At 38.0% G+C, this 19,538-nt stretch overlaps 1 protein-coding gene and 1 long non-coding RNA gene across 3 annotated transcripts in view; one reads left to right on the forward strand and one right to left on the reverse strand.

Moving 5' to 3' along the window:
- LOC137970316 (uncharacterized) overlaps positions 1–6,822 on the forward strand; it is a 7,643-nt gene extending 821 nt beyond the window's left edge. The window contains exons 2-3 of one of the 2 annotated variants that reach the window (XR_011116805.1): positions 1,121–1,213; positions 6,741–6,822. This is a non-coding gene — a long non-coding RNA (uncharacterized lncRNA). Of the gene's footprint in view, positions 1–1,120; positions 1,214–2,038; positions 2,480–6,740 lie in introns of those variants that run through there. The other variant, XR_011116804.1, reaches the window with a different exon arrangement.
- On the reverse strand, positions 4,348–8,252 carry LOC137970312 (Krueppel-like factor 5). The gene is made up of 2 exons (XM_068816832.1): positions 7,954–8,252; positions 4,348–7,320 (listed from the first exon to the last, which is right to left on the reverse strand). Exons 1-2 carry the CDS (start codon positions 8,098–8,100, stop codon positions 6,706–6,708), a joined length of 762 nt encoding a protein of 253 aa, XP_068672933.1. The 5' UTR covers positions 8,101–8,252; the 3' UTR covers positions 4,348–6,705.
- Between the last annotated feature and the right edge of the window lie 11,286 nt (positions 8,253–19,538).

Below are 19,538 nucleotides of genomic sequence, written 5' to 3' on the forward strand. Positions count from 1 at the left end.
CACGCCTTTTCACTGTGGCTAATACCGTCAAACACGTAGTTCCTTCCTTCAACATTCAACCAGGAACAATTTTTGTAACTGACGTCCCACGCGTTTTCAGGAAAGTGAACAGCTGTAGTATATTTGCTTATGTATCATTTAGTATGTCTTGAGCAATTCAGCTCTGTCTCGAAGCGAACGCAAACCCTCTGAATACTGGCCTTCGAGCAAGGGAACACCATGAAACAAAAAATTTGCGAGTGAGTGTATAAAATTAGAAAATAATGCTCAGCTGAATGCTGCTTTGGAGGAACATGATTGCAAGTCTCACAAATTCTCTAAAGCTCACCGCTAAGATCTTCTTTTCGCAAAAGTACTCGTTGCTCTTGAGACGAATTGTATTCTGCTAGCGCTCGTGCTCATTCAAAAAACTTCAGCTAATTCGGCATAACCAACACGGAAACCCGTCAGAAGTTTGCAGTTGTGTTTTGGTGAAGCCTTTCGAGTCAATAGTAAGCCCAATAACACCAGTCTAGGAACTGTTATCAGTAATAAATAATTTAAACCTTCTTGAACGAGTTCATGTTAACCACAAATTGATTTGTGTCATCAAACCTTGTCAGTTACTATATCGTTTGTTCAAGGCTAGACTTTCAGTCATGCACAAATGGCTTTCTAAACGACTCCAATAGTTTTTCCAAACATATCCACGATACATGAAAAAAAAAAAAAGAAAAACAAAGGAGGAATTCGAGGAAAAATCACTTCTCGCCATGCTTCTCTCTGAAACCGTACATCTCAAGATCATTTCAAGGTTATAAATATAAAGGCGGGTACAAAGAAAATACGTTTTGTTATCTATTTTACTTTTCAAACGATCTTACATCAAGAGGACTGAAATAGTCTCTTTGCCATAAGGTGTTGAACTCTCAAAGAAAGTAATGGAACAGAGAAAAAGGAAGACATCATGCATTTCTGAGCTTTTGTGTTAGGAGCTGATAGAGTACTGAGTCGATCTCTGAGTGAAACAGACTACCTCAGAACGACCGACTTATTGACTGATTTCGTCCCCATTTTGAGTTGAGCCAGCTCGAAAAAAGAACAATTATACATTATTGTGAGCATATAATTGTTTGTCAAGATTCCTTTCAGCAAGAGAATCATTCATGAAGGTCGATGTTTCTGAAAATAAATCTCCTCGATTGAACAGATGCAGAGGGATATTATCACAAAGGTAAAATAACTGTAGAGAATAGAGAATGTAAACAGGTATTATTTAACTACTATTTAACCGGCTCCTTACGCCAAATTAACATCATTGACAAAGATCCTTGCAACCAACGTGGACGCAAAAATTGACAGGAATATGTTCTCTTCTCTAAAAGAACGCTCGTATATTATGTATATCTATATATGCATATGCTACTAGTGCCGGTACAATTTAACTTACTTTATTACGTTCTTAAAATTAAAAAAGTTGGCTTGAAATATAAATAAAAGTACAACTTAAGTTTGTTATATCACGTCTGCCAGGTACTTAATGTTATTTGGAAAATAACCCTCACAGCCATTATTAGTGGCTTAAATACATCACCAAGAGTGGACTGTTATCTGATGACTGCTTCTCATAGCTGCCTGGTAGACTATGTGACAGTGGGGAAAAATGAAAAGTTATAAATTTGATATCTTGGTTACTACAATGCTTTGCTTAAAAAGAGAATTAGCTTAAATGTTTCTCTAGACACTCGGGTGCTGACATTCTTTTCTATTTTATTAACTTTGCCAGTCAAGCTGGCAGAGCGCCACAACAGCTTGCGCCAATTACTGTGGCCCCTTTTTTTACCCTCCCAACCATGATACACAACAGAGGACAGACCACAACACCGGGAACTACGTGCCCTACTCTTAGCGACAAGTGTGTGGGTTCTTTTACGTCCCACAGGATTATTAACATTTAAGGATTGTGAGACGGGACCTCCGGCTTATCGTCCTTATCCGAGAAGACTTGAAAGTCTATCCATTTGCAGATGTAGTTACAAAGGCAGCACTTTCTCCTCAGTTATTTAAAGACCCTGAGTGTTGGTCCGGCCGGAGTTGAACTCGCGACCTCCCGCGTGACAGTCCGGTGCTCAACCAACTAGTAAGATGAAGACCCCATTGACACATGCAGAGATAAGAAAAACAAAAGCTCCAAGGATTGCTTGCACTGATGATTTTTGGTGCCTGGACCCACTGTGCATTGGATGAAGTTATTTGTCTGGGGACAAGCAACATGGTTAATGAACTTAGGCTCCTTGTGGCTTGTCATTATGTTTATAATATTACGTATCCCACTAAGTGTGGAAATGTAAAGTAGTTTTGTTTTGTGAAGCCACACAGTAGCAAAAAGCAAGGAAGAGAGTGGCAGTGAACAATTTTAATTCTGCCCTCTCCTAATTCTTGTGTCTCTTTAAAGGGGTACTGACGTGGGTTGACTTACAAACTTTTGATGGCTCTTTTCTTTTTCTCTTCTAAGGGAATCGACTATTTATCTTGCTCAGAGATTCTTCATTTTACACAAGAACCATTGCCACTGTCATTTTGAATTTTTCAAGATTTCAATCCAGCGCTCCCAACTTGAAAACATTAGCCCAATGTTTTCAATTTTTGAGTCCAAAAGCTGATGCATGTCCAACATGCAGTAACAGTGCCCCTTTAGAGCAAAATATTTAAAAGTCTTTTTACTGTATTGAATATAATAAGTTGTTCCCATTCCTGATAAAACCTTCTGAACATTACATGGAAAGCCAGATACTTTTAAAGAGTGAGATTATTTATTATTTATTCATTTCTTTTAATTAACTGAATTTGGTATATTCTCAATGCCCTTCAAATTTGGACCCATAAGGTTGTGACTTTCATGGATGGGAAGATTGCCTTTCATGGCTCCAATACTGACCATTGTTTTTCCCAAAAAATTGAAAGAGTAATAATTTTTGGTTAATGTCAATGATCTATTACATTGACTCTTCTAAAGGCCAAAAATGAAATCTGCAACAAAGCATTTTCTGTCTAAGGTTCTATGATAAATTACCCACCTCACTAGTTTATTATGCTTGTGACAGGAGGTACTGAGATGTAAGAATGACACGTTTTTGTCTTTGTAAAATATCAAAATAGTTTACAAGAATCACTGTTTAAAAGGTATTATTTTTACATTAATGACACTTTTAAAAATCAAAACTGTTTTTTGTATAAGCAAACTAAATTTGATTCAAATAAAGATGCTATAGTCATTGTGGTGTTCTTTTGATTTCCAAAAAATGAATAAAGTGAATGTGCCAGAGTTAATGGTAGCTTGAGTCTCATACCAGAGTGACTTTAATTCTTATTTTGTGTTATGTGGCCGCAATTAAGTTCGACCATATCACACCCTTGTTGAAAGACTTTCATTGGCTCCCAATTAAGCAACGAATCATTTTTAAAATTTTATTCCTCACGTTTAAAGCCATGTCTGCCTACTGTGCCTTGAATTTTATTATTAAGTTTCTACTTTGTATTGATCGTAAAGTATACCTTACAGCTTTTGTTAAGGCGCTATATAAGTGTATGAATAATAATAATAATTATTATTATTATTATTATTATTATTATTATTAATTTATTTATTTATAGTTTTTTTTTGTAATAATTATCCCTTTATTAACATATTCCAAGCAAGTTGCTATTTACAAGTTAGAAGTAAAAAAAAAAGGAACTATTAAAACCTATTTACAATTCATTTCCTTTAAAAAAGAGACTAGTATGAAGCACAATAAACTTACGAAGATATTCTTATTTGTAATAAGAAAAATTCATGTCATAAGCGTATTCTGACTTAAAAAAAGTTTTGGAAATAAAGATAAGCTCCTTAAAGAAAAGCCACTCTTATTAAAAATTATTATTATTATTATTATTATTATTATTATTATTATTATTGTGGAGTTAAAATAACTCCTGTCTTTTATGGGATAGAGTTGAAGACACTCCTTTTTCAATCTAATACAACTGCTAAACTGCAGTCACATTTAAAGAGTGAAAATTACTCCAAAACAGAGCTATTTTGAACCGAAAATTCTAACTCCGTTTTTCGAGTTAAACTGAAAATTACTGTAGATTAATTAATATCATCACGATTGCCTTACACGTCTTCTTTGTCAGCTAGTCAATTATATGGTATATCGTTACCTACAAAACTGCATGCACATCATTTTTTTCAGTGCTTGATGTAAAAATTTAAAACGTGATCATGTATTCGGTAATATATTCAAAAGGAAATGACGTAGAGGAAACGAAAATAGGCGTTCAAGCTCCTTTACAATTTTTAGTGTGTGCAACAAATTCTCTACCGGTTTTTATTTGGTGAGAATGTGCAAAAGTTCAGCTACCTCCATAACAGGCGAAATATTTTACGCTAACTGCCTTCGCATCATCGGTTCAAGCTCATCTGTTCAGTGATCAGTGATGAATACAAGGTATGCTATACGATAACCAACAGCGGTTCTCTCTCTACTATTCCGGCTAAATGTATGGGTTTGCAAAACATGAGAGCGTTCTCGTAGGCAATTTATTGTATCGTACCATTTTTCTTCATATTATACAATCATCAAATGGCACCTTTGGTAAGCCACGGAGCCCACCCGCATTTATCAGCACTCCACAACCAATGCGACATTACTGGACGTAAATCGCGTGCAGCCATATCTTGAAACTTATGGCACATTGAAAGGAAAAAAAAGACACTTTTACCGTGGATCGCTCATACTGACCGACAGTTTGGATACGAATGATAAAAGATTAGTTTAAATATGAACTAAGAGTCGTCGCTGGCATCTTATCCCCTGCATGAAGAACTGGCTGCCAGTAAAGAATCAGATACGTAAACAAACGTCTCGTCTTTGATAAACCGATGAATTGCTTGCCTGCTTATTACAACAACCGTTCCAAATGTATAATATTAAATGAAATTAAGAATCAAGGTGTAACTGCACAACGGCTTTCACAATCAGTTCAGCTGACAAATTAAATATATCTGGGACATTTCATAAAGATCGATTTATGCCAAACCTCGTGCATTAACCGCTAGGAAATGCACGCCTTTTCACTGTGGCTAATACTGTCAAACACGTAGTTCCTTCCTTCAACATTCAACCAGGAACAACTTTTGTAACTCACATCCCACGCGTTTTCAGGAAAGTGAACAGCTGTAGTATATTTTCTTATGTATCATTTAGTATGTCTTGAGCAATTCAGCTCTGTCTCGAAGCGAACGCAAACCCTGTGAATACTGGCCTTGGAGCGAGGGAACACCATGAAACAAAAACAGTGTATAAAATTAGAAAATAATGCTCAGCTGAATGCTGCTTTGGAGGAACATGATTGCAAGTCTCACAAATTCTCTAAAGCTCACCGCTAAGATCTTCTTTTCGCAAAAGTACTCGTTGCTCTTGAGACGAATTGTACTCTGCTAGCGCTCGTGCTCATTCAAAAAACTTCAGCTAATTCGGCATAACCAACACGGAAACCCGTCAGAAGTTTGCAGTTGTGTTTTGGTGAAGCCTTTCGAGTCAATAGTAAGCCCAATAACACCAGTCTAGGAACTGTTATCAGTAATAAATAATTTAAACCTTCTTGTACGAGTTCATGTTAACCACAAATTGATTTGTGTCATCAAACCTTGTCAGTTACTATATCGTTTGTTCAAGGCTAGACTTTCTGTCATGCACAAATGGCTTTCTAAACGACTCCAATAGTTTTTCCAAACATATCCAAGATACATGGAAAAAAACAGAAAAACAAAGCAGGAATTCGAGGAAAAATCACTTCTCGCCATGCTTCTCTCTGAAACCGTACATCTCAAGATCATTTCAAGGTTATAAATATAAAGGCGGGTACAAAGAAAATACGTTTTGTTATCTATTTTACTTTTCAAACGATCTTACATCAAGAGGACTGAAATAGTCTCTTTGCCATAAGGTGTTGAACTCTCAAAGAAAGTAATGGAACAGAGAAAAAGGAAGACATCATGCATTTCTGAGCTTTTGTGTTAGGAGCTGATAGAGTACTGAGTGGATCTCTGAGTGAAACAGACTACCTCAGAACGACCGACTTATTGACTGATTTCGTCCCAATTTTGAGTTGAGCCAGCTCGAAAAAAGCTGTGAGCGTATAATTGTTTGTCAAGTTTCCTTTCAGCAAGAGAATCATTCATGAAGGTCGATATTTCTGAAAATAAATCTCCTCGATTGAACAGATACAGGGGATATTATCACGAAGGTAAAATAACTGTAAAGAGAATAGAGAATGTAAACAGGTATTATTTAACTACTATTTAACCGGCTCCTTACGCCAAATTAACATCATTGACAAAGATCCTTGCAACCAACGTGGACGCAAAAATTGACAGGAATATGTTCTCTTCTTTAAAAGAACGCTCGTATATTATGTATATCTATATATTTATATGCTACTAGTGCAGGTACAATTTAACTCACTTATTACGTTCTTAAAATTAAAAAAGTTGGCTTGAAATATAAATAAAAGTACAACTTTGTTATATCACGTCTGCCAGGTACTTAATGTTATTTGGAAAAATAGGAAAATGCGCGGATTGATTTAGGTATTGCTGCACAAAAATGTCGACCGCGCGGGCAAATCTTTCAGGCCACTAAGAGTGTTACGAGAAATTGCAAACGCTACACGGGTTCTCTACATTAATGGATGTATTTTTTTGATATGCGAAGATCGGTGATCTGAACGACTAAAAGATCTTCCACAAAGAGGACATACGTACGGCTTTTCTCCAGTATGTCTTCGATAGTGGCGTTTGAGTTCATCTGAACGTCGGAAACACCATCCACAGTTTTCCCAAGGACACAGGAAAGGTTTTTCACCCGTATGAATCCGCTTGTGAGTTCCGAGATGAGAGCTTTTGGTGTAACGCTTTTTACAGCCAGGGAAATCACAGAGAAAGGCATGATGTAGTTCCAGTTCTTTGTTATCGGAAACAGGTTGGACTGTTTGTGCATGTGTACTGAAATTACAGCCGTATGCTGCATCATCGTTCGATGTCGTATGGACAGAAGACGGCGTTGTTGCAAGCACAGTTTCCTGTGGCCACTGGTGTCTTAGATTTAGATCTGGAATAGACGCCGACTCTGCAACAGTGCACGTTCCCATTGTCATTCCTGTCTCTGGAAAGCGGCAGTTTTTCTTTCCTATGGTCATTTCTTTAAGCTTGGGTTGGGGTAGAGGCGACGAGGTTTCCACCGGTAGCGTTGCAGGAGAAGATGAACACAGATAGCTATCCATCTCACGAAGGATCTTTTAGAGAAATAAGGGTTACCTTTAGTTTTATCCAACATCATGATTATTTCTGGTTTTAATCCCATACCTTGACTGATTGATATCGGGGAACAATGGCTTTTGTCGCAAATGTATGTAGTTGTTAAAACTGAAGAACTTTAAAGGATCCCTGTCGTCCTTTACAGTTAAATTGCTAATGGCCATACATCTCCTTCAGGGCTCACAAACTCGTAAGAGAAGTTCGGCTTTATATCGCGAAAAGGTTAATTTACTGAGATATGAAATGAGAGAACAACTTTTTTCAGGGAGTTTGTAGAACAAACCGTCATTTTGATCCTCTGAGGAAAATCAGCCATTTATACAATGCCTCTCGAACTCATGATCCTTAATTGTATTTCTTACTCAAAATAAGTGAATAGATTTCCGAGCAGTTGTCAATGTTTTCCTCCAATTGCTATTCAGTTATCAGCGGTAATATAAGGCTAGAAAACTAAAATATTGTCTGATTGTTTTATGTACCGTCCGAGGGTATCACAAAGCTCGAACTCGTCATTAGTGTTCACTCCAAAGCTCACATCAGAAATACATGCTATTATAATATCACTTAGAAAATGTGTAAGTAGACTAAATCATTCATGCATTGCAACTGACCTGTTGAATTTCTTCCTCCCTGGTGGGTATTAGCAGCGAATAGATGTCGGCCGTTGCCAGATTTCCTTCGCCCTGATACGAATTTTGGTACATGACACCGTCTTGTCCTCTAAACAAGTTATCGAAACTTGTACAAGCCATAAGCATTTGGCTGTCTTCTTTTTAAGAGAGGGCCCCATGAACGACTCTTTGTTTGTCCACTCAAATTTTGCATAGGCATTGTATTTGTTTTCTCTTGGGACCATTTTAAGTCCCAACAGAAACTGGAAACAATGCTTATGCAAAATTCGGGAGGACAAACAAAGAGTATTATCGTATTCTTCGAAGTGGCCTATGTGTGCCTATGTGTGAATCCGATTTCTGGCACCACATTCATTGAGCGGATTTAGCTAAGATACCCATAAGGCATACAACAGTAAAATATATAAAACGTAATTCTTCCTGATTGCGTGCTAGGATTACTTGACCTTTACGTGGGTTTGCGTGAATCTCTGCGCTTCCTGAAGTTAGCTGTGGATTTAGCAGTCACCTAACCCGATCGCCAGTGTTCTTAAGCAAAGTTTGCCGCGCATTCGTTAGCCCCTCAAATGCTCTCCGAGGCTATATTAAGAGTCACGCTGCAACAAGCAAAGGCCAAGTTATCAAGTGTGCTCAACGACGTTTAAAACGGGCTTTGAAACGTCGCATGTGCCGTATTTGCATTAGATTCAGCACATGTAAAATGCGACGTTTAAAACGGTCCAAGTTACAAGAGCGGCTTTCCTTTCACCCTTATCTAGTTACTTCATGTCGGACACAATTATCCTTTTAAGTAAAAACTTAAAGACTTTTGAATCTAAGGCAACAGCTAAACAATAAATGAACAAGAAAGATCGCGATTGATTTAATGTGCTGTTCCGCAGTTTTTCAGTCACGTAGATGATTCTAAAAGGGCAAGAAAGTTCGGGTAATGTTCGGAGGCTCCGATTGGTTCCCGAAATAGAAATTAATTTTCTTCAGACTCAAACGCGGAGGTATCGAATATTCGCCAGTCGCTCGCTTTGTTTCGAGACTTGTGTATTGCGAAAGATATTCACGAACGGAGTTAAACAATGTGAAAACTGTAAATAACAAAAGGAACTTCTTTGCATTTGTACGTGACTTGGCACTCGGCTCATTCCTTGTAATACGCAAATTCAGGTTTCAATGTTTTAAAATCGCGGCGTTTTCTGAATCATGAGTGGAAAAAAACCACTGGTAAGAGCGATACGTTACAATAGGGTTCGATCAGGTGCAAATTGTGCACGGACCAAGTCGTTGCAACGACTTCAACTTTTTGGAACGCTAAATATTCCTGGAAAGAACTAACCACTTGCATTTAATCAAGCATATAATATCAACATTTTTTTGCTCATTTTGTCCCTTGTGCGTAATCAAGCTGCCTAACGTCCCTAACTGGCAGAACTTGTGGCAGGACTGGACTTGAAATTTAAGCCCACACATATCCTCAATTTACCCTTCCCATACGGAACTTTAATTAATTTCAGCACGACATTTAACTTACAAAGACTCCGATTCAAGTTTAATGCGATTCTCCCGGTTATGGGATCTGTGGCACAAGTGAAATATAACCGACAGAACGGTTTTGTATAAGGATCGAGCAGCAGAAGAAACAAAGCAATATGTTTCTTTCTTATTCTTAGTTGTTCTCACAAAGTTCCGAACACTAGACATGAAAACCGTAATGTTGATGAGAATTATTATTCACAGGGGTAATCTTATTTTCTTTCTGTGATGATTTGTCTTTTGTTAAAATTTGTAAAATAGATCTTATTGTTAAAAAGGAGATTACACTGGCAGTTTCTGCTAAATTATGTCTCAGTCGTACTTAAGGCTATAATTTACATTGTCTGGTGTTTCGTATTATATTGCAATAGGGGCACGAGTTATAAAAGACGTTTGATTTCAGTTTTTTTTCCTGTGCAGCAAAATGCACAATAGAATAACTTGGTGGTGTTTGATTGGGCAATGCACAATAGAAAGCACGTGGCGCTGCTTACATTGGTTATTTAAAGCAAACGCGTTATCCAAGATTATGAAGAGCACTGTGATGCGTTGTTTCGGATTACTGAAGATCGACATTGCGTTGGCTTAATCGATTTCTTCTTGGGGTGCCCAAAACACATACAAAGAAAGGCAAAGGCTTTTCGCAGTAGACCCACACTAAAAGATATCAAGCGTCAGCTTTGAAACAAGTCGTTCCGCGAACTGAATGAAACAAAAATATACTCGAATGTAACTTAAATAGACGCAACTATTGAAAGTGATACAAGTCAAAATACAAATTCTTTAATGAGCAGCGGGTACCTTATTGAGAACTACTCTGAAGATGACAGCGACAAAGACGATCACTCCACAAACAAATGGACGCCATATTGGGATCTTCTGAAGACAAAGTAAAAACATTGGCACAGCAAACAAATGGCCTCACGCTTGTACCATTTTCACCGCGAACAGCCTACCGCTCAGTGTACCATTGACTACGGAGATAAGTTTTTTGTCTACTGCGTTTTTTAGTTTGTTGTTGTTAAACAGTTTATTTCTTGTAGTGGTCTAGCTTCTTTCGTTTGTTCAACTATATAGCCATATTAGCGATCGTTGTTCACAGCCAAGTTGTTTATATAGTTCTGTTCTAGTGTTACAAGATTTGATGTCATCAGTGGAGACTGTGATCAGCTCTTTAGAAAATAAATGTGATGTAGTTTGAAAGGCTGTACAGTTATTTGATTCTCAATGGTAATAAAGACTTGATTCCAAAGGAGAAATACAGGTCTCGATAAGCACAAGTGTGTTTACTTTAGTTGTGATTTGCGTGTGCATTGACATTGACGTGCCCGAGAACCGAGCAGAATTACAGAGAAAAGGCTGAGACGTCTATTTTATAACAGCAGAAAAAAGAGGAAACTTGCTGGGACGTATTTGGTTAACAATGTACCGAGGTCATCCACATTTCATCGTATTACTAGCCAAGGAAATCACTTGCTCGTAAACACAACTATAGGAGCTACCTCAGGTATGCGTTTAAATGTAAGCACGTGGTATGTAACACTTTTCCAAAAGCGTGGATGAACAGGTAAATGCAAAATGATGTTTGATACATCGAAGCATGTTCCTTAAACTTAAAAGTGTGTTTGTATTTTTAAAAATATTAGCAACACTTGTGCTATCCAGGCCATTTGCAAAATGAAAGTTAAATTTAATACAGAAATCAGGAATACCCGGTAAGATTTGTAAAAGAATGTTGTTGTTCTGTTTTCTCAGAAACGGAACGTATTTATTTTGAATTCAGGGTGAACTATTTACACAGTGACCAATCAAAACAGAGTTTGTAATTGGAAATCTAAACATCTTTGAGATACAAAACCAAACTTGTGAACACGTAAACCTGAAATATTGCAAATCACAATGCTGACAAACCCAAATAAGAAGGAAATGGATCATGGTTAGGACGTTTTGGATATCTGAATGATTTTGGGTTAGATTAAAGGATATATTGTTAGAAATTCTCAAGTTATCCCTTTTCGTGTTAAATAGTAATGCAAACAAGTCTTAGTAATAAATTGGATTAACGAGGCAAATGTAACGCATGTAATCATGAGAAGATTCACGGAAAACGGAATTTAAAATGTTATGCATGGGTAAGTATTTGAAGGTATTTGTAGACTTGATGCTTCGATGTATTGTGCACATAAACGAGTATCTGTTCTTCTCTTTAAATGAGATTTTACAGCATTATCAGCAAATACGGTTAATGTTACGTGACCGTACTAAAAGGGCTATTCATGTCGCGATAGTTATCTTCGCGTTCTTTGTTGTCGGCCGTTCAAGGTCATACAATCAACGGGTCTCTTGAAAATAAAACGAGGACATGAAGACTTTGTTCCTAGATTTCAGATTATAACGTACACCTGCATTGGCCAAATCTGTTAAAGCCTCATTCATTAGTGCTAAAGAGCACGGTGTAATGCTTACCTGCTACATGGTAGAACCTGTGCAACTGGCTATTTTAATAGACAGGGTCTAGCTATAAAAGCCTCAGTTAGTCGTCCAAGGTTCACTTGGCAGTTTGTCTTCTTTAGTAAATCAACTAGCTGTTTGCAATTTGTCAAAGTTCTCCCCCTCCCTCCCTCCCTCTCTCCCTTTGGAGATGGGTTGTATTTATCCCTTTGCCGTCATTAAAATTGGGTCGCTCCTGCGTGGTGTGGTTTAAGTCTGCGCAGCGACTTCCCCCAAGCTTGTTGGCTCGTTGCCTTTGTACATTGCTCACTAGCCAATACTCTTGTCCAATCCAGCACTTCCTGTTTACCACTCAGCTCGTAGTGCTGGAGAGATCTTTGTCACGCAATCTGGAAGTCGCATAGGCTAAACCAGCCGCAAGGCAGTGTTTTCCTCAAAAAACCGCAATACGTCTGTTGTCTAGTTCCATTGCGCCTTGCGTTATGTGTTTAAAAGCGAATTATGCATGTTGATACCAAGGAACAGTGACATTAATGGTTAATATTCCTTGACAGGCTTCTCACCGTTCAGAGAGTTTGCGTTCACATTTCTATCTTTGTTTCTCGAGAGTTTCAATACACGAAGCGAAATAACAATGACAGGCCAAGTGACCCCACACTACAGTATTCTATCTTTTCTCCTGCCCTTACCATTCCGGAAACGAAACACTATTTTTTTAACACCGACTCCGTTTACGTACAGAGGTTATTTTTCATTAGACAAGAGGTTTGGAAATAGAATTCAAATAAAAAATATTTCTCTTTGAAATGTTCTGTTTGTAAGTCGCTTTAATACTGCATTCGCTATCAAGCGCGGTGCGAGTCAACAATTAAAACAAGTGATTTTAAGAGAGGATGGGAGAGAGAGAGAGAAGAAAAAAAAATTATTTACCAGCAAAGGGTCTGTCCGAATAGCAAAAAAAAATGTGATATCGGTCTTGAAAAAGCTGCCCTCGACCTGCGGCCTCGAGCAGCAATTTCAAGGCCGCGGCCACAGTTTTTCTCTTTACGGGCCTCCCAGCTGGCAAATAACATATTAATTTTATTTTGACAATTGGGTGCATGCTACTGTGAGTATTTAAATTACAACAAATGGTATATTTTAAATACTTGATTCTCGTGCTATGGATTCATTTGGCATGGCCATCCTCAAGGGACTTTGTACTTCTGAAAGTATTTTTAAGAGTTGAGATAGCCTGCGTAGTAAGCGTTCCTTTTCGACAAAAAGAGCTTCGAAACGATTGTCCGCAAACTGGCCGCGCGGAAGTTGAGGCAAGAGACTGAGGGAACGCTTGCAAGAAGACCCCCTATTTTTGAAAAACCCGTTCGCCCACGAACGGGGCCTTCTGATTGGTGCGGCACAGTCACAATGATTGACAGGTGACAAATTCTGGAGCAAAATATTTCTCCTAAGTTCTAGCGTGACAAAGGCAATGGTGGAAGATGTGGAGGGTTTTGAATCGTGTGTCGAGTCCTATATCATGGATTGAGACAAGATAAAGACAACTGCGCAGCCTGTTAAATCTTCTCTTTGTAAAGTTATTCGATTTTTTAAAGCACTTGTACTTGCTATTTCATCTACGATTTCGTGACGATTTGACCAAAAACGTTCTGTGGATTATCAAACTAGCGAGGAGGTTTGCCTGTAATTTCCAGGAGATTTAGTACGATCCATTCGTCAACCACTCTGCACCAACAAAGTAGCCAGCAAGTCGCACTGAAATCGTCGTTAGTTTTAAACTTAAACCTATTTGAATGGTTTCATGGTCAGCTTTGCTGGAGATTTGCATTTAACGACCTTACTTACCACCCATCGAACTCTGTACGAGTTTATATGTTTCTAAATTTCGTATTTTACGAGCGCACGGATTGCTTACAAGTATTTTACGAGCGCACGGATTGCTTACAAGTTCTGAAAATTGGCTGTTGTTTTCGATAACTTCTATTCCAACCGCTCTGCAAATATCAGCTAGAATTTGCCCGTAAGTTTCTTTTCAATGGTTTAAACAAATTTTCAGAAGAAACATAACCAGTCGTACCCGGCTTAGGGCCGATTTACACGGTACGATTTTTGTCGCATGCGACAAGCTTACGACAGGCTCCGACATGAGTTACGATTGTCGCAGCGTTTTAAAACATGTTTTAAAATGCTACGACATTTTTTCTGACGTACACAACAATCGTAAAGCATGTCGTGGGCCTGTCGTAAGCCGTTGCCGCATGCGACAAAAATCTTACCGTGTAAATCGACCCTTAGAAGCTGCCGTTACAAATGTAACATTTAAAATCACACTGGCAAATTCTGCGTTGATCACTCGGTGTTTCCTCGGTGCCTCGGTTTGTTTTGTCGGAAGCCAACATGTGTTAACATGGTTATCTTTTATTGGCTAATTTGTTAATAAGACGTCAATCAGCGTGTGTCAAGTCAACCATAAATAGGTGGGCGTTTTTCAAAAATAGGGGGTCTTCTTGCAAGCGTTCCCTTAGTCTCTTGCCCCAACTTTCGCGCGGCCAGTTTGCAGAAAATCGGTTCGAAGCTCTTCTGTCGAACAGGAACGCTTGCTACGCAGGCTAGAGTTGAGATATAGTGCACATCTTCACGTGTCGCGCACGTGACAAAGGTTTTTTTTGACGTGCATCAATGCACGAAAGTTTGGTCATCTTTGAAAGATGTTTATAAATCTCACCTTCGTTTCTCTTTCATTTTTTTTCTGCAAAAGATGTTTCGATGAGTCATTTCGTTTCATCTTAAACCGTTCAATTAGCGTTTCCTTTCTCAAACACTGAGCAAGAATAACCATCGATCAGTAAAAAACAATGTGCTTTTCTCAAATTTTACCTCGTGTCCAGTGGTCATTGTCACCACCTGTAATGAAGATAGTCTGGGTCCGGATATTCACTACATACACAGTCGAACATCATGAGAATCGCAATGTAAGGGCGATGTAAGAAAGACAGACTTCTCTGTTTTCTTTTCTTTAGTGCTAAATTAACGATACACCACTGTACTTTTGCAGGCCCGAGTATAGGCTACTTGTAGCCTTTTGTTTCGGTCTTAAAAAATGATTGTTCTACAAAACTTAGCAAGTTGAAGCTCAAAAAGAGCACCGTATATTAGTTGAAAAGGCGGCTATTATTTTAAACTATGACTGAGACCCTTGTGAGGGAGGCTAATTCATCTAGGTCAGGTAAAGCATCTCGGCATTTCGTTTAATCGTTTCTCACCTATAAAAATAACTCTCATAGCAACTTGACCCAACTTACTTGGCGGCAAAATAACTGTAGGTTTTCCACACGGTATTTTCAGCTAAAGATAATCACCCAACGTTTGCGGATTGAGGGGAAGTGTTACGACCTTCGCAAGGCCTTTCCCGGCAGTTTGGTTGCAGAAAATGGATCATTGGTGCCGTAATGCGGGAACTCTGACTTATCCGTTTTCACTTGTCTGTTTGGTTGCTAATCTCGTTATAAAACATACAATGTTTTGCGTTTGTGAGCATTATTCTTAAAGTAAACAGTCTGGGGATGCTGCATCCTTAGCCGTAAATCGCCCAGGAAACAAACCTCCTTTTTTTTGGTTAACCTTCTAACCAGAATCTTGACATTTTATTACAAGTATTAAACTCCGAGCGCGTTTTTAAAACATCCAATCATTGAAAAAGATGCAGTATGATATACAACAGAAGACCTAAGCGTTTGCAACAATTTCCCTGGAAGTTTCGATCTCAGCTCATAGCCAAGTTTATTATTCGAAATAATCCGTAACATTTAAACACTTTAACGCCATCTACGGTTTATATCATGGAATAAATTTAATACATCCGGTTTTATTCAGTAATTAAAAACTGATCAAAGTGCAGCGTAATTGCGCGATGTAAATCTTTCGTGAACGAGTGACATGAAAAATGTCTCTTTCTGTAATTCGATAATTACAACAACTGATGAATGCTCGTTTCAGTGGCAGTTTAAAATGATACTAATCTCTAGTGTTTTGAACTATTCTGCAATTCAGTGGAGGCCTTGTTAGCTAATATGTTCTGTAAAAAGTTTTCTTTAAATGATGTAACTATTCTTTGAAATGCGTAATATATAGATTTCGCGGCAATAAAACGAGAGATTGAGGACTGAATGAAACAGTTTCGGGCATTGGGCAAACAAAACAATATCTGGTAGCTAGATTGGATCATCTTGGATGATAAAAATGAAGTGTGTAATAGGATCAATGAACAAATATTTTCACTGAAAATTGAAGTTGTAGAGTATTGTTTTGGCTCTCGTATTGCGGGCGAAATGAAAGAGTGACACGGAGGAGGCTATTTGAGTTATCAGTCAACATCCTTTGATTCTTTTATGTAGTATTTGCGATTATTTTACTGACCCAGATCCGGCGATATAATTGTGCAAAATCTTCCCAACAAAAAATGTTCATCATGACTCATTTGTATTATACACTGTGGGAAGGAGGGATACGGTTCATTCAAAAGATTGCATTCCAGTAGATTTAACTGTCAGAGTGCAAGGTGAAGTACTGCATATTTCTATGTAATCCATCTAACGAAGAGTTTCCACTTTTAGGGCTCAGGCTAATGCTCAGGTGGATTGCATGGGAATACATAGCACTTGCAAATTCTGGCGGTTAATTTGTATGATGCATGATGGTTATGCAATGCTTTTAAGTAGAATGCTAAAAGAAAAGGGGCGTTCTTTCACTGTTTGAGATAGACACTATAAATATAGTACTTTTTTTTTTACTTTCGTCATCTCAGCTGTTGAAGGAACGACACACAAGCAGCGGTGACAAACATGAGATACAGCGAACTCTTGCAGCCCTGCTAGATATCAGATTTGGTACTGTCATTTGTTCTTTTGGTCAGCTTTAACTGAAATGCCACATATATACGGTTAGGGGATGTGAATGGTACCTCCAAAATCTTGGCACTCGCAATATTCGCAAACAAGGGTCTCGGTGTCTCGGCGAATCTTTTCCATTGGTCACCTCTACGGTTCTGTGGTTGCCGTGATAGTTCTCGTTTCACCGTACGGCCCCGACATTACTCCTTTTTTGTCTGCTCTAGACATCTCACGTCTCTGAAACTTTCAATATGCACCCAAAATCTTACCGTAAACCATTTTGTCACGTATTGTTTTGTCAGGCCTCATTTAAAATGATTTTAACTTCACAAGAAAATGGAAACCGACTAGTAGCAGAGCTCGGCGCCCCGCAGGCGCAAGTTTAGAAACAACAATAAAAGCAAGGTGACACACGCTAACACCAACCCGGTTTCACTGGCGAAAAATGTCTGCGCATGAGTCGCGCGATATGTCACGTGACGCGTTTCCGGGACGATCATTGGCTCTCGTGAAAAAAACACTCCCGAGGAGAACAGAAAAATGGCTGCCTTTTGAGAATCGGTAGCTTGTTGGTTTCCGTTCTTTTTAGAGCGATCAAGACTAGTTTTAACGCCAGTTTCAAGTGGAATGTATCCTTAGAGAATGTCTATGTTGTGTAAATCGTTTAAAAGTCCAATCCAACGAGCATCCTCGGAAAATTTGCTTCTGGAAAATTTTATTTCGTGGGAAAAGAGCTGTGTTGAGAAGTACTGTAAGACTGTTGACTCCATGGGGTTCCCCATTGACGAGTAAAATCGTCTGGTGTTAGACAGAGCAAAATACTCTGGCTTTAGACAGAGTAAAATACCAAGTATGGCCGGTTTAGGGGTGAAAGGGTTAATTAAATTAAAGTGCAATCATTACTTTGACTTTCTTTCTTCAATTGAACCAATACAAAGTGACTAATCATCACCTCCACCATTGCTATACAACGGCTTTGGCTTTTAGAACATAGTATCAAAGTTGAAGCTGGTGGCTCAAGGAGTAAACTTTGCAAAAAAGTTAGGTTAAAAATACTTTTATGGTATTTGAGTATTTTTGTAGAACAAATTTGCATAATATCGTTAAAGTCATTAAATCAATGAGAATCCAAACATGAGGAAGCGGTTTGCTCAGGAGGGGTCTTTTTTTTTTTTTAAACAACCCTTAAAGGTAACAGAATCTTGTTTTCTGGATGTAGGCTAAAGAAATCTGACCCCTTAGGGGAACCAGTTCTAAATTGACAAATGACTGGCATTTTATAATTCATAAGTAAAAGCTACTTGCTCGCTTACCAAATTTTTCTACAGTTCCATTCATTTTTCAGATTGATAGCCTTAAATGTACTGCGGCAACTCTGCCAGCTGTTTGGTCTCAGTATCATAACCAGTACCCCCTTGGGGTAGTTTGTTCACTTCACCACCATTGTTTAACCCTATCCAGGGACTAAAGCAAGGATGGAAATTGATCATAGCTTAAATAAATTGGACCACTTTTTTTACTTCTTACACTTACTGCATTCAACTTTAATTTATTCATCCTTTGAAATGGTAGGAATGATTACTATTATTTACAGTAATTGCTAAAAATTCATTGCATCTAATGTTGAAATATTTTTTACATATGAGTATTAAGTATTTATGAGTCAATGAGTTAGTGCAGTTACCCTAACCCATAAAATGAAAGCTAAAATTGCAGAGAGTGCTTACATGTAGGCCTAATCATTGAAACGAGGGCTTAGGCTTGATCAATAAATTATTGCTATATTGACTATGAGTCTCATTGACTCATGACTCATTGACTAATTGCCTCATAAATCATGGGACCTCTATACGTATGGAAAGGTAACAGGAGTTATTTATGTGAAGTCTTATCCAGAAAACTGCAACATGGGATTATGTCCCTTTCAAATGTAGCTTTTTATGCTTTTGCTCAATGTCTTTGAATGATTATTACGGAAATATGAAGTTATGGTTTTTCTAAAAGTTTAATCTAATGCAAGGGGATTAAAATTATTGAAGCAGCTGTGTTGCAACCAGAGTCCGCAAAGAGAGGTTAGATAATTTGTTGTACTGGAAGTAATTAGTAGGCCAGCGTGAAATTTGTGAAAAGTTTTGGAGGGTGGCACTGAAGAACCTTCAACAAGTTTTCTAAACTTTGAAAATACCTAATTTTATATCGTCCTGCTGTTTTATTGCTGGAAGATAAAATCAATTCCTGATTAAGTATTTCTGTTGTCATGTTAACCCACTACAATGTGAAAGCGTATTATTAGCTGTAGTAAAATTTTGTTAAAGTAAAATTCTCCCTGCTGGACTTCTGAATCAAGTATTGTTGTTTTGGCTATTCAGAGTTAACCTAATCTATGTTTATTTCTATAATTTGGAGGAAAGCAAACAATTGGCATTTTGCTTGGAAAAAAAGGTTTCCTTCTAGTGTGCCCAATATGAGGTGCTATGACATGTTAAGTATGATTTTGGTCATTATTACTGCTAAATTCACTTTAAAATTTATTTTTGAACGACTGAAATACATTTCTTAATTTTCCCCTCGGTCTTAATAAATTTTCCTCTATGGATCACTTGAATGGCAATTTTAACAACTTGATTTTTAAAAAAAATGCGAAAATCTTAACATTTTCTGTTAGATGCGGGACCCCGCGGAAACAGTGAGTAACTATTT

The sequence above is a fragment of the Montipora foliosa genome, chromosome 9 (genome assembly GCF_036669935.1).
Source record: "Montipora foliosa isolate CH-2021 chromosome 9, ASM3666993v2, whole genome shotgun sequence".
Lineage (NCBI taxonomy): Eukaryota > Metazoa > Cnidaria > Anthozoa > Scleractinia > Acroporidae > Montipora > Montipora foliosa.

What these genes read in the sequence shown, in the direction of transcription:
- LOC137970312 (XM_068816832.1), bottom strand. Translation starts at nt 8,100, where the DNA reads ATGCTTATGGCTTGTACAAGTTTCGATAACTTGTTTAGAGGACAAGAC. An exon ending in GGGAGGAAGAAATTCAACAG is followed by an intron (nt 7,321 to 7,953) that starts GTCAGTTGCAAT and finishes TTTCTCTAAAAG; the next exon opens with ATCCTTCGTGAGATGGATAG.